The 20,905-nt window shown below is 43.7% G+C and overlaps 2 protein-coding genes across 3 annotated transcripts in view; both read left to right on the top strand.

Annotated features, from left to right (window-relative positions):
- Positions 1 to 4,895, top strand: part of pdia5 (protein disulfide isomerase family A, member 5) — a 54,971-nt gene extending 50,076 nt beyond the window's left edge. The window contains exons 16-17 of the mRNA XM_036545766.1: positions 995 to 1,129; positions 2,336 to 4,895. Of these exons, the coding sequence (XP_036401659.1) occupies positions 995 to 1,129; positions 2,336 to 2,416 (216 nt within the window). The 3' untranslated portion in view covers positions 2,417 to 4,895. The remainder of the gene's footprint in view (positions 1 to 994; positions 1,130 to 2,335) is intronic.
- An 8,134-nt stretch (positions 4,896 to 13,029) lies between these two features.
- sec22a (SEC22 homolog A, vesicle trafficking protein) lies at positions 13,030 to 20,784 on the top strand. 2 transcript variants are annotated; one of them, XM_036545682.1, is made up of 8 exons: positions 13,030 to 13,171; positions 15,054 to 15,258; positions 16,756 to 16,919; positions 17,418 to 17,597; positions 17,967 to 18,071; positions 19,063 to 19,181; positions 19,621 to 19,686; positions 20,318 to 20,784. In XM_036545682.1, exons 2-8 carry the CDS (start codon positions 15,077 to 15,079, stop codon positions 20,516 to 20,518), a joined length of 1,017 nt encoding a protein of 338 aa, XP_036401575.1. In that variant the 5' UTR covers positions 13,030 to 13,171; positions 15,054 to 15,076; the 3' UTR covers positions 20,519 to 20,784. The 2 variants fall into 2 exon arrangements, with proteins under 2 accessions (XP_036401575.1, XP_036401576.1); XM_036545683.1 differs by lacking the exon at positions 17,967 to 18,071.
- The last annotated feature ends 121 nt before the right edge of the window (positions 20,785 to 20,905 follow it).

Consider the following 20,905-nt stretch of genomic DNA (forward strand, 5'->3'; position numbering starts at 1 on the left):
GAAACAGCTCAGCCAGTGCCAATAAGCACTCATAGCTGCCGTTTAAACTGGAGGAGGGGGGGCATAAATACATAAAATACTTTCATTGGATGTAACAAGATTTATCAGGTGCAGTCTGACTTCTACAGCTGATATTGCTGGCTATGCAATGTACGGTGCATTTATGTATTGAAATAACAATGCGTTAGCGGGGGGGGGGGGGGGGGGGGGGGGGGGGGGGGCGGGGGTGTTGAGCAGAAGGGACTGATAAATACGCATATTACTACAATGTTTCATTTATGCATCGTGTCAGATGTACAATAAACATGTAGTTGTGAGCGCAGCCTCTGTCTAATTAATATTGCCTCAGGGGAGCGCCGGCGCTGCCTCCTTTCTCCCTGTATCAGCATCATCATGTGTGTCACCACCTGTGATTTGTGTATCTCTCTGCTGGGCCCGCGGAGAGTAAATCAGCCCCAGAGCTCCCTGTGTCTTATCACGTCTTAAGGGAGCTTTGGAGAATAAACAGGAAATCGGTGATGTGGGAGTGCAATGCTTCTTGGAGGGAGTGCTGAAAGACCACTGGGGGGCGCTGTCTGAACTGCCTCACAGTTCTCATTGATTGTGTATCTGTAATTGGGGTGTGACATTTTTGTCTGTCTGTTTCTTTGTTTTAACTTTCTGGTAATTTTTTTTTTTTGAAATATTTAAGTAAGAGTATTTGGAAACGAACCAAAGGAATAGTTCTTGAATGGATCAGCCAAGCGCACAAGGGTAAGCTGATTTATTATGAGCGCTTGCTACGTCCAACCAGTGACATGTTTGTCTGTTTCCTTGGTTGTAGTCTCTCAAACAAACAGCTTGGGGACCTTTGAAGTGTGGCACCGAGATGCTGGCCATCGCTTGGTCATCTGCATGCCCGACAGACAGCGGCCGCCCGGGAGCTGAAGCTGACTTCATAGCGAACACGATGCAGTCACTGAGACTTAACTGTGTCGACGCTGTGTGCTTTCAGATTGCGTACGCCGCCGTGGACTGCACCAAAGGACAGAACCACGAGCTGTGTAAACAGGAGGGCGTGGAGGGCTACCCCACCTTCAACTACTACAACTACGGCAAGTTCGCCGAGAAGTACAATGGAGAGCGAGGGGTGAGTGGCACGCAGGCACGCACAGGTGTCCACAAACACGCCCGCAGCCCGGGACTCTGTAGCCTCAACAGGAAACTGTGTCAGCGGATCAGGAGGGGCTGTTTTTTGTGCTGCTGCTGCTGCTGCTGCTGCTGCTGTTGTTGTTGTTGTTTTCTATTTGTGGGAGCATTTCCGAGTGATCAAACAGAATTTCCGTTTGAGACAGCCAAGCTGCAGGAGCTTTCAGCGAAGCTTTCACTGGTGAGGGAGAGGTTGTTAAAAATTAAATACCCAGCATTCCCCCCCAATCTCTGACAACGAATAAACCAGGAAATAGGCGGGTGAAGGGGAGGCGCGACCGGCTATATCACTCAGGTGTTCACAGTGCCACTGACCTGGAAGACGGCACCAGTGAACGTGGCAGTCAGACCGGACAGGCACTCACAGTTCAACTTAACCCTTGTGAACCATGAATATAGGGATGCAGTACAGTGAGATCACTCATTTCGTTTTGGCTCATAGTGAGGCAAAAAGCAGAAGGATGGTGCAGGTACATAAACACTTAAAAGAACATCCATTATGTTCCAGAGAGTACACAGTACACAGGGTTCACTTAGTCTTGGAAACTTCGGGTGAGCGAAGAAACTCCCGTCACCCCTGCAAAACTTTGAGAATGAGTGAGAGCAGTGCGTGTGTGGCACACTGGACTGTGCACTGCTGTTGCCATGGCGCACACTGGACTGCACACTGCTGTTGCCATGGCGAGCTGTGCCTTTCTGACAGCACCAGAGAGAGGTGGTCACAGTCATATGGCAGAGCTGTGTGCCGACCTGATCGAAGCACCCGTCTGTGTTGAAAATAAGCATTGCTTTGATTCACTGTGGCCCCGTTCCAAGTGTGAACTTGAAAATGAAAAGTGCGCTGCCCTGGATGCTGATATACCCACACATCTAGCACAAGGCCGCCTCGCAAGGTGGTCCGAGGGTAAGCAAGCCAAGTTTTTGCAGATGAAAGGGCATGATTACTATGATCACACGCTAACGATTATTTCTCTTTCATCTGTCCTGGCATACATCCCTTGTTTTGACAAGTCTGTGCGCAAGCAAAGAACCCAGGCTGAGAGATTCTGTTTGCTACCAGGTCGGCTCAGTGGAAAAGTACCATAACGGAATGGACCCTTTTCTAGAAATCCAGGCGGAAACTAACATTCTCCTTCTGTGTCTCCAGGAGGCGGGATTCACCGGCTTCATGCGCAGCCTGAGGGGGCGTGACCAGGAGAAGGTTGGCAAGAGGAAGGAGGAGCTTTAACACGGGGGCGTGGCAGTTGTCCAGAGAGGGAGGAGCCTGCTGATGCACTGTGACCCAGGCAGGGCCCCCTTCAGTACTGGAGCCAGAGACTTCCCAACCTCAGCTAAAGACACTCTTTTTATACAGCAGTGCAGTTTGTAAAACCTTTTCTTATATCATCTGACCACTCAAGACTTCTTTCCCCCCTTTTAAACATTTTGAGCAGACAGAAAATGAAATTTTTTTTCCCCTTTTCCCCCCCAAAAAAAATACTGTGACTGCAGTCTGAAAGCAACACCTTTTTATCTATGCAATAACAGTTCCCTCCCTTTGGTTTTGACAGTTGGCGGCTTTTAGTGGCAGCGGCATGTAATGAAGGTGGTTTTCGTTTGTTTTTGCATGTGCCGTCCTGAGCCGATTCTGCTGTATTTGAGATGGGGGGAGGGTCACCACCCCCTGTCTGGAGTGCCCTTCCATTTCTGTGAAGAGGAATACAAAATATATATATAGCTGTATGTTCAAATACTGAGATATTTTTGTATGGAAAAAAAGAAAAACAATTTAGGTCTTGATATCAACAAAAAGAACAAAGCAAACCCATAGCTCCTGACCCCAAACTGTGGCCTTAAATGTGTGTGGAAGCTACTTGTTCAGAGGTGTACAGTGTACAGCGTGACAGTGTCAGTGTCAGTGCTCCCAGGCCAAACACAATCAGTGGTGAACAGTGGTGTGTCAAAACTGGTGTCTTCTTTTTCTTCCACTTTTTTTTTTTTTTTTGAAAAAAAAATGTAATGAAAATGAACAAGAAATGCCAAAAAGTAAACAAAATGTTTTGAAAAGTTGAATGGTGTCATATAAATTCCAACACTGAGGCCAGCAAAGTAGGGAATTCCTTGCTCTTACCCTTGTTAAAAGTTCCTTTTCAATAGCTGTGAAGGATTTTGGCAGTTTTTGCCATATGCCTCATGTTTAAGAACACTACAGGGGCAGAATACCTAGTGTTAAAATGGAACTACCTTTCAATGCAAGCTGTTACCATAACGATGCATAGGCCTCCTATTGCAGTGCATCATCCTGCAGACTAACAGCCTTCAACACAAATGCATTTCATTCCTCTCTACACAGATTACTGCCTGACAGCCCGGTTCACGCAGGTTAACATAACTCAGTGACGTGCAGACACTGACTACGTTTACATGCTCACACTATTCCGGATAATGGTCCTTACCCTGGTTACGGTCATAATCTCAATAAGATGTTTACATGAGCTATGATATACGACAGACAAGATTCCTGTATACATGATAATCAGAGTATCCTGGATAAGCCCTGTAAAGGACAGGCATGAATTTTCCCGCTAGTTATCTTATTTGGGAGAACAGCTGAGGAGATGCTTGCTTTTCTGCCTTTCCATACACACTTGTTTTGTTAGCACTTTTGCAAAATAGCTTATTGTGAACAATTGTCTCTCTCTCGCTGCAAAAATGTGAGCTTTTTTTTTTGTTTGCTGTGACAGCTAGTTAGCGAGTGAATTATGACCCAAGATTCCTCGCAAAACATTGAACATGCACAAAAGCAAGCTTACAGGACAAATATTCCAAATGAGGTGTTTACATGGCTCAGTATTCCATTAAATAGGAATATTCCTATTAAATATTATTTGGGTTTGTAATAATTGGAATGCTGGCCTATTCGGGTTAAATATATCGAAATAAGGTGTTTACATGACTCATGTGACAGTTGGAATACTTGAATATTTGGGTTAACATCGGAATACTAACATGCACGTAAATGTAGTCACTGATCAATTTCTGTACATGCAAATCAACATATCTCCTCACACCGCTGTGTGAAATACATTGCAGATACACTGAATATCTGTTGTCGGTCTCCCAGTAGTACTGCGGTTCAGAGTCAGGGGTGCGAACATCGACCACACTTGTCCAGGGGGAGGCAGGGGACACTGGAGTGATACAGTCTTGCTTTTGTTTAAAGGTGGTTTAGACTGTACTCTGAGAATACACAGTGGAACGAAGCAGTCCCTCCCGTCTGCAGCAGTACATTGGGGACACAGCAAACTGAAGCTTACTTACGAAACTACACAGCGCTCTCAGACGTCTGTAATGGCGGGACCACAGTGGGCAGAAGAGTCCTGTTAGTGCGGTGTATACTCTCTTTCAGTTCAGGTTGCACAGCGTACCAAGTACATGATCAATCCTTAAGAGTCTGACATCCTATACAGAGGTCTGACCACTGCTATCCTTTCAGTGTTGTGTGTGTGAGAGAGAGAGAGAGAGACCCAGAGCCAAATTTGGGAGTCTGGTTATCAGAGGCATTGTCATTATCTCGTTGCTAACTTTGATGCTGTGCGTTCGTAACTCCCAGTTTTATCCGGGATGAATATTTAAAGGCCTATCTGTAGCTGCACTTGTCTTTTATTATTCAGGAGCTCCGTTTTGTTCATTATGAATAAGGATCTCAGGGACCGTGAAATTTAAGGAAAGGGAAAAAAAAAAAAACGTGTTGTAATTTGCATTCCAGTTGGGTGTTCTGAGCTTACTGAATTAAAGAATTGTTTACATTTGTCTGTGAATCAAGAAAAAAACATTGTATTGATAAAGTTGTCCGGTTTATGTTTCCTGTGCCAACTCACGCCAGGATATATTACAAGCGTCACGAGTCTTGTACAACTCGAGGAGATTTAACATTGTGAGCAAATGTCGTGTTATGTTATGTGGGATTTCCAATAGGCTAGCTCCAAATGGATCTGAAAAAAAATGCAACTGAGCTGTCAGCGAGCACGTAACATTCTCATAGTGCTGTTGTGACATTGTAGCAATGTGATGGCCTCACTGCATCATTATATATCCATTACGAGAATGCTGTGTGTTTGCTGACTAGTGCGTCACTTGCTGTCCTAAATGTACTTTACAGTGTGTTTGCTCCAGGAGTAAAGTTCTTCTTGTCTGATGTGACGGGTTTGTGTTTCCACAGTGGATAACTTCCACAGTCCTACGGATGAAAAAGGATGAATGTTCTGTTGAAAGAAGGCACTCTGTCCTAGCCCAAAGGTTTCCATTACATGTGGGAGTTGTCATACTTAATGCCAAGAAATCGGTCTTGCCTTTGTTGATTTCTCTGTTTAGCCATATGTACAGTTTTCCCCCCGATGAATGAAGACCTCAAGATAATAAAAGTCCATACATTTCCAAAAAAAAACCTGTCCTTTGATCTGTGATTATTTCCTTCTCAATGGCGGTTAATCCTGGGCCTGGTGTCTTTTTTCTGGTCAAATCTTTACTTCATTAAATATTTTAAACTTTGTACTTGTTGCCACAGGTTAAATATTTGATTAAAAAAGTTCCCTAAAGTTATTCTGTGGTGTACTCACTTCAGCACCATCATTGTCAGCCTGGTAATGTATATGGATATTTAGAATCAATAAATGAAGCCGCCAGCTCCTGTCTGTGGAATAGGACCTCATATTTTCCTGACTAACTTTTTTAGTGCTTATAAAGATTGTGTTCTGACCTCACTGTCAAAGATGAGAATGAAATGCATTGAAATGCTCTCTGCAATTTCCTTTTCCAATACAATATGTTGAAGCAATGAAATTGTTTTTTTAAGTATTTTGAAAGTTAGATATATGTAATATAATACAATGCTGTGATTTGGTGATCGTAAACTTTAAGGGCTTGGTCTGAAAACCATTCTTTCTAAACTTTTAAGGCTTCATTTTGTACACATGTAGAATTCTTAATCAAGGACCTGATAGGATATGAGCACAGTTCTGAGAAAAGCAACTGTGTTAACGCTTTTAGAAAGAGATTTATTTCTGGACTGATTCATGAATAGACGCACTGGAGTCTTGCACTGAAAATTGAAACCGGTAACTGAAACTCCACAATCCCCTGTGGACACCAAAGGCAAAACAAATGGTAATGAGCCAAACTAGATTCTGTTAAAACCAGTTTAAAGCCAATCGGTTACTTTGACTGACTGATGAAGCGATAGACTGGAAGGAAAAACAGCACATATAAGGCTATGTAGGAGTCTGGGCTGCCCAGACTCCTGTTTGCATGTTATCACCTAGCTCCGATTGCTCCTCTCAGCACAGGAATAGAGAAGGAATCCCAATCTCTTCTGATTAAATTGTTAAATGTCTTTTAGACCAGTGTTTCTCATTCCTACTCCTGGAGGCCCACTGTCCTGCATATCTTCTATCTTCTGATTCTGAATCCTGCTCCTGGGGGCCCCCTGCTCCACACGTTTTCCATCTTTCCCTGCTCTACCAGTGGCACTTTTGATTAGCTGAGCACACCTGATTTAATCAAGAGCATGTACACTAATTTCAATCAGGTGTGTCTGGAGCAAGGATAGATAGAAGATATGCAGGACAGCAGGCCTCCAGGAGTAAGATTGAGAAACAATGGTCTACACAAAGCTTTTATTTTTTTCTGGATTAAAATGTGATTAGTTCAATACAAGTACTGGACAATTCTTCAGTCTATTGCATTACATTTCATGTTACAATGGGTGGAAATTGTCTTCTCTCATTAATACATTTTTTGCATTTTAATATTATTTTAAAGGAACAATACTTTTCCATATTTACTGTGACCAATCCAGCACACAGTAGATGTGCTACAGCTCATGAATGTGGCAGGTGTCATCACTGATCATTTCTGAAGATAACTTAGTAATTAAGCAATTGTGCTAATCATTTTTCATGGTAATTATGTGATTTGAGAGTCATCTACCAGCATGATTGTTTTGTATAATTGTTATCATTTTAACTGGAGCAATTGTTGCACAACAGATATTCTCAATTAATGTGATCTGAAGCCTCCTATATTACAAGTCATTTTATTATGTAATTAAGAAGAGTAAACTTTTTTGCATAATGCATAAAACAAAAGCAAAAGAAAGCTCAATGTGTATAGTGGTGATATGTCTATACACACATGCACATGTTTACGAAAGTGGTGAAGAGACTGCACTGTATGTAAGCTCCACTATAAATAATTACATGGTAATCTTTTGTAGTAACAGGGTGTAACCACTTTTTGCTGTATGTCTTCTGCATGTCAGCTACACCCATAACAGGATTTTATTGGAAAATGTTCTTCTAGGATGGTTACGTCATGACTAGGGTCAACTGTCAGCTGTTGTTTATACCGTCATGTCTTTTTTTTTTTTTTGTGGTGCAGTGAATTGTGCCCAAGTAATCCTCCAGTCTATCCCTATGGTTTTGAATGACACCTTGAGGAAAAATCTCAAAATGATTTGTGGGTGTTGGAAAGGGGAAGGAAAAAAGGAAGAAGGGAGGAAAAAAGACCACTGTTTTTCTGCTCTATAGAGTCTTCTGCCATTTACTTTTTCCCCCCTTCATCCCCTCAAACTCCCACATTTTCGGGCCGCTGCCATGTTTGCTGTGGCCAGCTGAGACAGATGCCATTCAGGAAATAAACAGTGATTTACCCTTCACGGGTCAGAAGCCTGTGTGACATTCCCGAACGGAGACAGCTCTTTTGTCCTATCTGTAGATGGTCTTAACCTTCACTGTTGGCTGTTGACGTGGGCTTTTCATCAACAAGGAGAAAGACAAATGTACTTTTAACAGGGCAAAAAAAAAAAAAAGACGCCTACGTGTATATTCTGAGACACAGCCGATGACTGGAGATCCACCCCCACATACAAATCTTCCTCACTGACTGCGCTAGACATTCTAAGGTGGACGCTTTGCCTGAATGTCTCCAGATGGTAATCCTGTCTCTCGTCACCTCCAGAGATCCCCGCCTTGACAAACTGGATCAAAACTCCTGAAACAAGCCGGGGGAGTTAAGAGGCTGTCTTTTGTGGGTGCACGTTGGAGTATGAGTAATTTATGGCAGGCTCCATGGCTGCCCATGGCAAAATTCCCGCTAATAAATTGCATGCAGTGTTCGGCTACAGTAGCCAGCTGATTAATGTCTGAGAATGTGGGTATAAATATCCACTCAATCAAAATTACACTGAATAAGAGGGACCAAGCAATTTTCATGCAGCCTGTCACACTCCTTTGTGCAGAGGTGCAGGGAGCAGGAGAGCAAAGACGAGTCCACCAGAGGGAACACGGAGATACAGGACAGCGCATGACTTGGGTTCTGTCTGTAGCTAAATTTGGTCCCGTTAACAAATTGTTTTCCTGTCTGGTGATCGAGGTTTGTCCTTGCCCGCATTTCAGAGTTAGCGCCCTCTCTCCTCAACCCCTGCGCTCAGTTCCAACGAGCCATGAAACTCCAGCCGGTCGTGCACTGTACGTGACGAGACGGGCTGTCTTCTGACTCAAAGCCTTCAAAGACACCAGGACATCGGCGGTTGTCAAACCTAACAATCTGGTCACCTTGACGACGGCTCACACCTGTCAGTGAAATATACGATAGAGGGCGTTTTAACTCACTGTTGCCAGACAGAGTCAGAGGAGGCACAAAAGGTGGGACTGAACTTCACCTCAGTCTCCTGTGGAGCCAGGAATATCTGGCGTAGTCTGGGCTGTGAAAATCGTCTATCTAGAAATGCAATGAGTACACTGAATGTATTTGAGTTGCACTGCTTTGAATATGTGTGACACACAATCCCCATGTACACCTGAAAGACACGCTGCCAAGCCGTGCCTCCCTCTGCCTGCCTTTCTCAGCCAGCTGTGCCTTTCTCTCTGGTGCTGCTGTCACACTGATGCTGTGCGCCAACCCTGTCAGTCTTACTTAATAATAGCATTAATGGCCTGTGTTTTTCAGATGCCTTTCAAGGAACTCAGAACATTTTACAATGGAGACGGTGGTGACTCACCTCAACCACCAGAGTGGAGCAACATCTTGGGTAATGAATGGCAGCCATTTTGCACCAGATGGCTTAATGCATGTCTGCAGAAGTGGTCATGGTGGAACTTATTGTATTTGATTGTTACTTTTGTGTATAAAACTGTATTTTCTGCAAGGTGTTGCATGTCTTTGTACTTTAGTGGCCCCTTTTAACCTGTTCACATTTTCATCTTTGCCTTTACCAAAATGTTTCTTCAGCACGGGACACAGGCTGTGATTTCACAAAAATATGGTTGAACTATAGACCATATCCTGGGTAAGGTTAAGTAAGTGATTAAGCGCTTGGAGTAAAACCCAGCATACATGTGGTGCAGGGAGAGATGAGTTTGACACCCCAGCTGGTGACTGTAAAACACATATCAGCACTTCAAACGTCTAGCAATGGGGTGGATAACAAGCAAGTAGCTGAAAAATGTTCTTTGTAACTCTTCTGTTCTTCCAGCAGCAGACCACTCCTGCCATTCCTCCTGAGGTACAAATGGTGTGGTGCATGTATAATTTCATTAAAGGGCAAGGAACGCTTGTCAAATGGTGACATGGGCATAGAAATGGACTTGTGTTATATGTATACGGCATGGTGTTATTTTTAGGAAAATGCTGCACATATACATGGTAGCCGTTTGCTTCCTTGTAAATAAACCTGCCACAGCAGAATGTCAGCCAATATTCATAAGAGAATAATCCATATTTTGTGTCACAGTTCTGTTGCTTTTGGAACGCTTCCACAGGAAGTAAATTTGGATGGGAAATGCACCACTGCAGAAAAAAATAGGTGTATGCCAATGCTTATAGCACATTCGGGAGCAGCAGGGACACGCTCTGCTTCTGGTGTGTCAAATTCGATACTGACATGGCACCAACACCTACGAGTTGGTGCTGAGTAACAAAACAGGTACTGGTTACACTGACACATTTTGCAGGTTGGCCCTGCTATCTGTCCTCTTCAGACTGAGGACTGATCAGCACCTGCGCAAACAGCCTACCATTTATGCAGTACGAACTTTGGGTCGGCGGCAGTTGTACCTCTAAATTCCATCTTGGCCGTGTACCGCGATGAATATGCTGATACGGAGGCCGTGATGAATGAAGCGTGGGAAGTCTGAGCACCGGCTGGGCAGCGGTTAACCCCCACGCTGGCCTCTCTTCATCATACACCTCTACTGTCTTATCGGAGGAACAGGGAAACTCCTTCAGCGACTATACAATCGCCATAAAACATCTACATATCCCTATTACCATGGTTACAGGGTAAAACATATTTAACATGATTGTACTGAAGGGAAAAACAATGCAATTGTCATGTGTTATACAAGCACTGTGGCTACACCCAACATGTTCTGACCCTGCCATCTCTTAGGTTATATTTTCTCTCATCAATGGTCCAAAATGTACAATTAGTCACATGCTGTTTCCCATGAAGCATTTAGCTAAATGCCTCTGTAGGGTCTGCACTACAGACAGCGCTTTTAGGGGTGGGATGATTTATCTTTGTAAAACAGTGTATGGCATCATTCATGCACGTGTGGGAAGTATTTCAAGTCTACTGTAATATCCATTATTTTGTCAGGAGGAAAACATTCAATATTTTTAGAATTACACCAAAAATTACCAGCAGGCATATGAGAAATACTAAGCTGATCCGGGTGATAGGTCAACTCTGGTCTGTGTCCTTATTTTTATGAACTGAATGTACTAATGTGGCTGTGATGCTTTTTTTGTTTTCTAAGCATTAAGTACCATTGAGAACCATTAAGATTATGCAACCACCTGTGTCTTAGAATATTGAATAAACTAAGACACTACGACAAAGTGGCCCGAGGAACAAAAGTCAAAGAAATAAATACACCCTGATTACACATTCCGGAAAAATAAAGATTTTCTGCTGCGGCTCACAGTGTAATAATTAAAATGATGAGCATTCATTGCAGACAGATCCATACAAACTCGTTTTCTTCTCAGTACAATAGAGCTGCTCCTTGGCAGCCTTTAAAAGCCATCTCCTTTCATACGGCCAGATATAAGAATTTGAAAATGATGGCTCTTCACTCTTAATTGGCTCTGTAATAACAAGGCAGAGGAGAACTTGCTTTACACTGTTCACTGGACTGAGGAAGAGTTCCTCCCTTGAACAAACCCTTCTACATTCTCAAGCGGAGGAAAATCAGTAATAAAATCCATACCCTGCTAGAATGTGAAAACTGATTACAATGAGAGCATAATCAATTTCTGGCAAAGGCTGCATTCCCTGGATTCATAAATATTTTCTGATGTGGCGCTTCCTGGTCACGGGTGTAATTTTTAACAGTTGAACGGGTCTTATCTTTTTAAATAGCTATTTATTTGGGAAAACAAAACATGTCTTTATATCATATCTGTCTTAATATCAGAGACAAAGAGGGGTAGACTCCAAGACAGCCTCTACAGTCCTTTTACACAATGTTTTTATAACTGCACAAATCCATAAATATTGTGTTAACGCATGGCACTGGGTTCTTTGTGGTCACTGTGAGTTGGAAAACTGTGTGCAACAGGTCCAGACCTTCAGCCTTCAGCCACTTCAGCTTATTTAGTTTCTATCACGGTGAATGACAGTATTGCACTGGTCTCACCTGACAATCTTTCATCAGGAAACATTCTCCTTTGCTGAGGGTTATTCATCAAGATGTCATAATGCAGAGCATCAATCGTGAGTGTGTTTAACGCCCAGAGCCAAAGGAAATCATTGATGCGTTCCTCAACAAATATTTTATATCTCCAAAGATGTCACCTGAGTGTGGGCACAGCTGTATTCAGCGGAGGATACAACTGTATTCAGCGGTGAAAAGACAACAGCCTGGTGGTGGGTGTTGCGAAACATACCGAGTCTGAAGACCTCTCAAACATCTAATTTCTGCTCAAAACAAAATTTTTTTCTGAAGAACTGAATGTAGGCTACCCAAATTTTGCTTGATTTGTTACTGTGTAGGTTTGTCCCTACGTAAGGCCCTGACCGCCAAAAGAGGAGGAAAACAATGGTATCACCTCCCTCACAGGCAAAATGTTGACAAATCACAGTTTACAAATAATGTAACACACCTCAAGAGCCAACTAACATTATTTCTACCCTCTGGCATGCTTACCTTTCATATTGATTTAAATTTAAAATTTAAATTATAAAATGTTAAATTACAGAATTTTATTGTGTGACTCTTATCAGAATGCTTATGGAAAAAAAAATCAACATTAGATTTATTGAACAATGAGTAATGCTGTTTAATGAAAATTATAGTTGGGTAGGGTTTAGAGGCCAGCAGTAGAGGCCTGCTCTAATTGACAATCCGAGTTATCAGGGCCAGTGTGTTTCAGAAAATCATTATAACGCCTAGCTCATGTACAGAAGGCTAATTACAAATATTAACTGACTCACAAATAATCGATGAGATAAAAAGTGTAGCAAGTTTTGTGACTATCGTGAACAGTATGTATAGAGCATAAATGATCATTTTTATGGCGTAGTTATTATCAAATATCATACCGTTTGGCAAAGCCCTCTATGTGCCATCTTAATTAATTCAAATTCGGTTCACGGAAGTCAATCAATTACGGAAAAAAGTAACGGCGACAGAACAATAACTCTTACAATAGTTTTCCAACGTACCGTTACTGCTGGGCCCTTATTAAGATACAGATTTATGAAACACCGGAAACCAGGCAGGTTAACGATATTCATGAGGAGGACCGATTCTCAGCGTCATGCGCAAACCCACAATGCACCTCGCACAGCCACGTAAACACAGACACAGCCGCTTGGGTTTGGAAGGCGCGTCAGGCATGAATTGTAAGAATGGTCGATGATGCAACGTTCCATTCCAGGAAATAAACCTCTCCGAGAAAAATCATCAGATGCGCACATGTAATCCATACTCCGTTCCAGGTCAGCATGCTGCTAGCTCTCAATGCAATGTTTTTATGTGTGTGAGGCCTGGTACTTTTCAGTTACAGCGCTGTAGAGAGTGAAACCACGGAGTGGCATTAGTCTGTCCTGCCGATCAAGGGAATAGAGAAACCGGGCATGTAACTCGGGAGGGAGACAGGCGCAAATTGTGTGAGATAACGCGATGCCTGTTCCAGTGTGGGGTTCTGTCCACAATTTAAACACATACATCTACCTGGGATCTTGAAATCGTAATAGCAATGTCCAGCTAACTAGCACACAGCTCCAAACATTTTCCTCATGCTACCTTTTTCTTACACGCTGCAACGATATTTCGCGTTTAATTGTTAGCGCAGCTCTAGGCTCTGATTTCGGGTATTCTTTACTTCCGGCCAAAATATATATATATGCAAAGTATTCCTGCCTTCTGGTAGCAGGTAATATGTAGCTAGATGGATAGCTAGTACTTGGAGACAAACGTTTAGCTGAAGTATACCCACGAAGTTCCACAAAACAGCAGTTAACAGGAAGGAAAATAGGAACGGATTTACGTCACACCAGTTTTGCATGTCAGAATGCTGGTCATAATCCACTTGCTCTAATTTTTTTTTATTGCAATCGCGTGTCGAGTTAGACGTTCATTGAGTAGAATAAGCAGGAGGGGCAGTTGTCGCGAGATAGAGGTGCATAGCTGGCGTGGGTGGAGACTGTTCGCTATCCAGGGTACTGAACCTCTGACACGTGGTCAATAAAATCGACTCTTTCTCGGAGCCAACGATTAAAAATTAAGGTTATATGTCGTTTTTATGTTTGGCCCTTTTGCCATATTCTTTGTGATTCTTCTATAATACCATGCCTAAAACGTCATTTGACAAGAGACCCAATGAGAAATTTATGCGACCTAGTATTTACAGACATTGATGTGGAAATAGAAGTGCAATGTTATTGAGGTGTATGGCGTGTTTTCACACCGTTATGAATACATAATACGTCACTTTGTGCGAACTTGCCAGATTTGAATATCTTCAATTAAAATATCCTGGGTTTGTCACTAATTTTAGATATTTGTTAGCAGTATAATCTCTCAGTGTCCAGACTGGAAAATCATAAGCAATTAAGGAATTAATGCATAATAAAATGTAAGAAAATGTTTGTGCTTCATCCTTTTGAAACTGTGCTGTTAGTGTAATGGCCTGTTTAAATGCCTTTTATTAACCTAGAAATGAAACATCACATTATTGGAATGGAATGTTGAAGGATCTAAACCAAAAGCACATTTGTGTGCTTGAGGAAAAGGTTGCTATGAAGCTGTACAAGCGACCAAAGAAACATCTGCATATTTTGTCACATTGATTAAAGATCTTGCAAGAGATTAATGTAACCTGTTTGTGTTTGTGGTATCTGGTAAAGTATAGTGCAGTAGTGCTGATGGACCATCATATATCATGTAGCCCTGCTTTATGTAAGTATGCATTAATCACAAACTGACCTGTGCTAAAAGACTTTCCTGATTTTATTAGTCCCCAGTGAAAGCTGTGAGCTATCCAAGATTCTGTTAAATCTAGGAAGGTGGTGGGACTGCCTGTTTTTTTTTTGTTGTTGTTTTTTTTCCCGCTCTGTTCTTTGGCATACAGTGTGTAAGCTTTAGGATATAGATGGTTCTGATAAGCTGTCTGTGGTTCTGCTGAGGTTGTCTGTATTGTAAATCCCTAGTGAAAGAGCTTTAAGATGTCTATGATGCTGATGATATTCTCTGTGTCCTAGGTCCGTAATAAGATAGCTGTAAGATGTCTAAGGTACTGATGAGATTCTCTCCATTGCAGGTCCCTGATGAGAGGACTGTAGGATGTCTATGGTACTAACAAGATTCTCTCCATTGCAGGTCCCTACTGAGAGAGCTGTAAGATGTCTATGGTCCTGTTTGCATCGGTGGTACGGGTTAGGGATGGCCTGCCCCTCTCCGCCTCCACAGACTATGAGCAGGACAGAGGGCTACAGGAGACCAAGAAGCACCTCAAGGGCCTCTCCAAAAAACTCAGCCAGTTTCCCGACCGCTGCACACTGAAAAGCGGGCACTACAACGTCAAGTAAGCATCAGATGGAACATCAGACATTTGCTTTGTTAAGATGCTCAAGTGTAACCATGGGGGGGTTAACCACACAACCACACAACAGCTATTTCTCTCAAAACAAATTTTCCTCTTTCTGTGACTGAGGTCCGTGTTTAAATAAGGGAGCTAAATCAAGGCGGACAGCAATGCGTGAATGAGGAGGGGGAAAAAAAAAAGGAAAGAAAATGTGCCAGTTCTAAAAGGACCTATTAATCTGGGGAAGATTTAAAGTCCCCTCTCTCCGCAGTGCCTAACTGAGACATACGCGTCCGCAGGGACACAGCTGCCATTCAGCTTCTCGCTCCCTGACGCAAGCCATTCATCACCCCAAAACTTCAGAAGTGGAGCAAAAAGCGCGAGCTGTCTGTCTTTTTTGCGGTGGTGGTGGGGGGGGGTGAGTCATGCGCCTACGTCACCTCCCCACGGGGACGTCGTGCGGGCCCGACGGAGACACTCCCGTCTCCAGTGCGCACCGCAGCACCGCCTCGCACCCCTCTCAAGCGCACCTTCGTGTTAAACGAGCTCAACGGCAATTAAACGATTAACTCGCCGATTAAGAGAAGCCGGGCATCGTCGGCTGAGTTGGTCTCAGCTCCGAGCCGTGCTGCCTGCGTGAGAGCTGTTTTGCATATTTGGTGCCTCTTATTTCTACATTTCTATCCCCATGAAAAATCTGTTGCTTGTCTCCAGCTTAATTTCCCAGGGCGGTAGCTGAGGACATTCACATGTACATGGCTACTTTCCAACGCACTTGGAAATGACTAAGGCCCCATCCAATAGAAGTGAAACAGATCTGACCACATTAAGTTTACAACTGGTCCGGGTGTCACAGTGGGGAAATGGAGAGACATTACACTATTAGGTTGATTGTAAACTCTGACGTACGGTGCCAAATTGCTGCTTTTCTTGGAAGATATTTTTCTGTTTATTTTAATAGAATGACAGCAGTAATGCTTCCAACCAATCAAAAGAAGGCATGCCTCACACGCCTCAGTTGAACTGTCATGCTCATTGTGATCATTCTGAATAGTTGATATGCTAACTTAAACACATTTTAAATGTGTTTATTTTGATGCCACAGTCAAATGTTCATCAAGCTAACATCCTACTGCCATTTCTTTCAGCTTAACTTAAACTTGAGTATGCGTGTGTTAGCCACTATAATTGAGAGCAAAATTTCTCACCAGTCATGTATTTCATTTATGTCTTAGTTTCACTTTGGATGTGGGATGTACAATGCTGTGAGTCTGAGAAAGTGGGTATGCGTGCACTTGTGTGATCACTTGTGAGGTGGATGGTGATGATGATGATGATGATGATGATGATGATGTATCTGTGTTTGTCAATTTCATTAGCTCGTTAGGAGTGGTGCGTACAGTATATAATACTGTATTTGTGTGTTTGAGCATATGTGTCCTGTTTCACCAGCCATCGAGAGGTGTGGTAAGGGATGATGTGTGTGTCTGTGTTCAGTTTCACCAGCTCTCTGGGAGTCGGGTATATGATGGTCTGCACAGACAGCTACCCCAACGTGTTGGCCTTCTGCTTCCTGGACGAGCTGCAGAGAGAATTCATTGTCACATATGACACCAAGAGGATAAATGGAGCCATTCGGCCGTACTCCTTCATAGAGTTTGGTGAGGTTCCACTTCTACTTTTTCTTGCTTGTCTCAAGCAATCAGTAGAATTGAAGATCCAGGGGGAGCATAGTCTGGAATTTTTAAAAAGCAGAAATGTACATTTTTGATTTTTAATTTTTAACTAACCTTTTAAGACCCAGCACAGAAAATATGTAACATTTCCTTGATTTTGAAAAAAAGCCATCCATCATTTAGTGGATACCAACAGACAGCACCACCTGTTTGAATTCCTAAGCCATCTGGTACCGTTTGGACATAAGTGAGGCCCCTCCCTAATGGACCAGAGTATTGCAGTCAAGCAGCATAAAGCAGAAGGTTTAAGTGGGATTCTCATTTACAATGTGGAGTCTCCAAAGAATCAAGCCAGAGTTGCTCACTGCATGCAACAGAGTTAAAACCAGAAAGCAGGAGGCTGCTGTGTGATGAGAACAGATTCTGACTGTGACTGTGACTGTGACTTTGAGACTGTGACCATGCGCTTTTTTTTGGAAACAGACACGTTTATCCAGAAGACCAAGCAGCGGTACAACAGCCCTCGCTCGCTCTCCACCAAGATCAACCTTACCGACATGCAGACTGAGATCAAGCTCCGCCCACCTTACCAGTTGTCTGTTGAGGATGTGTGCTTGACCAACGGCTTCGCGCACCACACCCCTTCCAAATACAAGGGTGTAGGTAAGACACCGCGTACACAGTATACTCATGTGTGCAGTCCACATTCTGTTCTGCGAGAGGCACCAAAGTATTTGTTTTTGAAATGCTTCAGATCATTCAAATTTGAGCTTATGTCGGAAAAAAATCATTCATGTGTGTGGTTCTCTTATGTGGTCTGTCATATCCTCAAATAGACTCATGTATGAATAGTCTTGAAACACATTTTGAGTCCCAGACTACTTTTAACTGCATATGTTACTATAGATTTCACTGAACTTGGGCCATTTGGTTACCAGATTCTGTCATCTGGGTTAGCTTTTGCATTGCTAGTCCTTCAGATGTGCCCTCCAGCTTGATTTTAAATGTCTCTTATCGTGACACGTTGTGAAGAGAAGGAACTGAAGGCGCGGCTTCCCCATTGCCCAAAGCCCCAGACGGCCTGGTCCCTGGCCTTCGAGACGGACTCAAATATCACATCCAGCCACAGACGGCACCGTATGCCTGCATTGTGTGCATAATCCCATAAAAACCTCTCTCCCGAAAAACACCTTTGCAACCCCCCCTGGCATGTCTGAAGTGTGGCGCTTTCCCCTTCTGTGCGGGCCCTAGTTAGCACCGGCCTGGGCCGGGTTTGCAGAGACCCCCTCTCCGCGCAGACGTTCTGCGTCAGTGCCCTCTCTGTTGGCACGTTCACACATGGCTGACCCGAGCAAAGCGATTTGCATCTGCCTGGCTGGAGCCTTTGTCCCGGGGACCGCCGCGGACTCTCTCTTTTCACAGCTTATCACCCACCTTTGAAAGCCCCAAGATGTGGCTGAGTGTCCGAGGGTGTAGGGAGGGGTGTGGCTGGCCGGAAAAAAAAAAAAAAAAAAAAAAAAAACTAACTAAAAAAACTGTTAACGCTGTCGCTGTAAAAAAAATGCATGGTGTTGCTATGCTGTGAGAATGTCTTGTGTTAGCCGAGGAGGTGGTGGGGTTGCAGTGTGGTGTTTCTTTTTCACGCATGGAGTGCATTAAGACTGAATGCCATTGAATGAAGGCTTTCTCTTTCCATACATTTAAAGGCTCTATAGGGGTTTAATGCTTCCTTTCAAGGCCTGCTTTGTGTGCTCTGAGAGGTGTAACAATTTGGGGGCCCTCTTAAAGTTTCTGTAACATTTGACAGGATGCAGGATGCAGGAGTTGGAGGTTCATGAAAGAGGGTGTTGAAGCAGCAGGCGCAGGATTCTGTTTACAGAGCTGTAAAAGATGCTAGGCCTGTTATAAAAATCGGTCTGTTTCTCCCAGTGCCACGTATCAGTGGCAGCAACATTAAAGCAGCGTTACAGCAATACTGCAGAAGCATACTGTTAGCTACTGTATGTGTCATCTTGGTAGTGCATGAGCCCAAGTTGTGTTTTGGTAAAATGTGTTGCTGTGATTCAGATGAGATCATCTCATGCAAGGACAAGTGGATCAGCTACGTAAAAGCTTCCTGTCTTTGCAGCTCCTAACCAAATGCTTGAGCCCGTCACTCTGGCTGGAATCGTGTCCTGTGTGCTGAGCCTTCTCTGCGGGGGTCTCAATTTGCTGCGTGGAGTTCATGCAATAGAGAGCATACTGCAGGTAAGGAACACTAGCACCAGGGCTACTCGGAGAAAAGATGTAAGCAATAGATTTATGTGCAAGAAATCGATCTGTGTGTTGCATTCAGGCAATCATAAGGTTTACATAATTGTGGTAGTTTATACAGACACTGAATAGATTTTGATCTTGTCCCAGGCATCTTACGGATTATGATGCTGTGATGGTCATGTGTGGCTGCGGTATCATTGCAGATACTGACACAATTATGGTTTTGATGTAGGCGTTTGCTTGATTGTGGTGTTTTTACAGGCATTCAGGTGATAGCAGTGCAGAAATGATTGCCTTGCACTTGTTTCCTTCTCCCTGCTCCATTTAAATCATGTCATATAAAAGTGCCTGCTTATTGAAATGCCCTTCCTGTTGTCGCTTTTTGGCTGACTTGCAACGTGATATTCGCCTCTTTCCCCTTCCTCCGCAGAATGAAGATGAAGACTTTAATTACGTTATTGCCTTTTTCCTTGGAACGACGGCCTGCCTGTATCAGGTCAGTGACAGCTGCCGAAGCTGTGTGGGGGAGCTGCTGTTGAGTAATACCCCACACACACACACACACACACACACACACACCCATACAGAGACCTCTCATTCCTATCGGACTGAATGGCACTCCTGCAGTACATTTGCCCAGGTGCCTGGCGACTTTTCTTTTTTTTTTTCCATCACAAAAATATATCAAAATATACAGTGAGCCCACGTGGCAAAATCATCTGTGGCATAAACTGAAATGGCAGGAGCGATTTTCATGACTGGAATCGGCGTGGACTGTTATTCTGAGTAGGCCTTTTGGCATGAATTTGCAAGACAGCGTTAATGCTTTGAAAAAAGAAAAGCTTGTTTTTTTTTTATTAGTCATTGCAGCTTAGCACAAGCTGCATTCTTATCGTCAGGCTTGGAACTCTTATTCCTATCACCCCATCCAATTAAATCTTATCCTGCAGTTTGTGGCCAGTTGAGAGATGGTGTCTTCATGATTGCTGTGACACTGTAGCAGTGCAGACATTACATGAATGTGACGGCATCGTATCCCAGATGCTTAGTGCCATTGTAAATCTGTTCTCAGTGCTACACCACAGCGGCTAAGACTGTGTGTCTCTGTGTGCTTGCCCCCTTCCCAGTGTTACCTGTTTGCCTACTGCACGGTGTGGAGGAGCGGCAAGTCGTTCCTGTGCTTTGCCCTCATCTGCCTGTGCAACATGTACCTGTACGAGCTGCGCAACGTGTGGCAGATCCTCTTCCACGTGACGGTCGGCGCCTTCGCCACGCTGCAGATCCACATACGGCGGCCGCAGGGCAAGGCCCCCGACTACACCGTCTGAGCGCAGGGCACAGAGGCTGCTGGGAAATGCAGAATCCCCTCCCCCAAACCCACACCCACCATCCCCAACAGCTCAGGAACATGGAGACCGCTTCCGCCAAATCCTGCAAAAAAAACCCCTCTCCATCGCACTGATTGCCGCCCCCTGGTGGCAAGGACTAGAATCGCAGTCGGCGTGCTACGGCCAAAGCCCAAACCAAATGTAGGTTGAATGTCCTCGGGTAACCCGAGGCCCTGTAATAAAGTGTCAGTGAGACCTACACTACGCACCAGTCCTGTTGGCTTAGAGTCCTCGTATTTCAGTGTTGTTAGTTTTTCAGTGAATCGTTTCCTGAAAACTGCATTGTAAATAGTCATAATTTTCAGCAAGTTGTTGTTTGTTGGTTAT

Source organism: Megalops cyprinoides, chromosome 14 (assembly GCF_013368585.1).
Source record: "Megalops cyprinoides isolate fMegCyp1 chromosome 14, fMegCyp1.pri, whole genome shotgun sequence".
Classification (NCBI taxonomy): Eukaryota; Metazoa; Chordata; class Actinopteri; order Elopiformes; family Megalopidae; genus Megalops; species Megalops cyprinoides.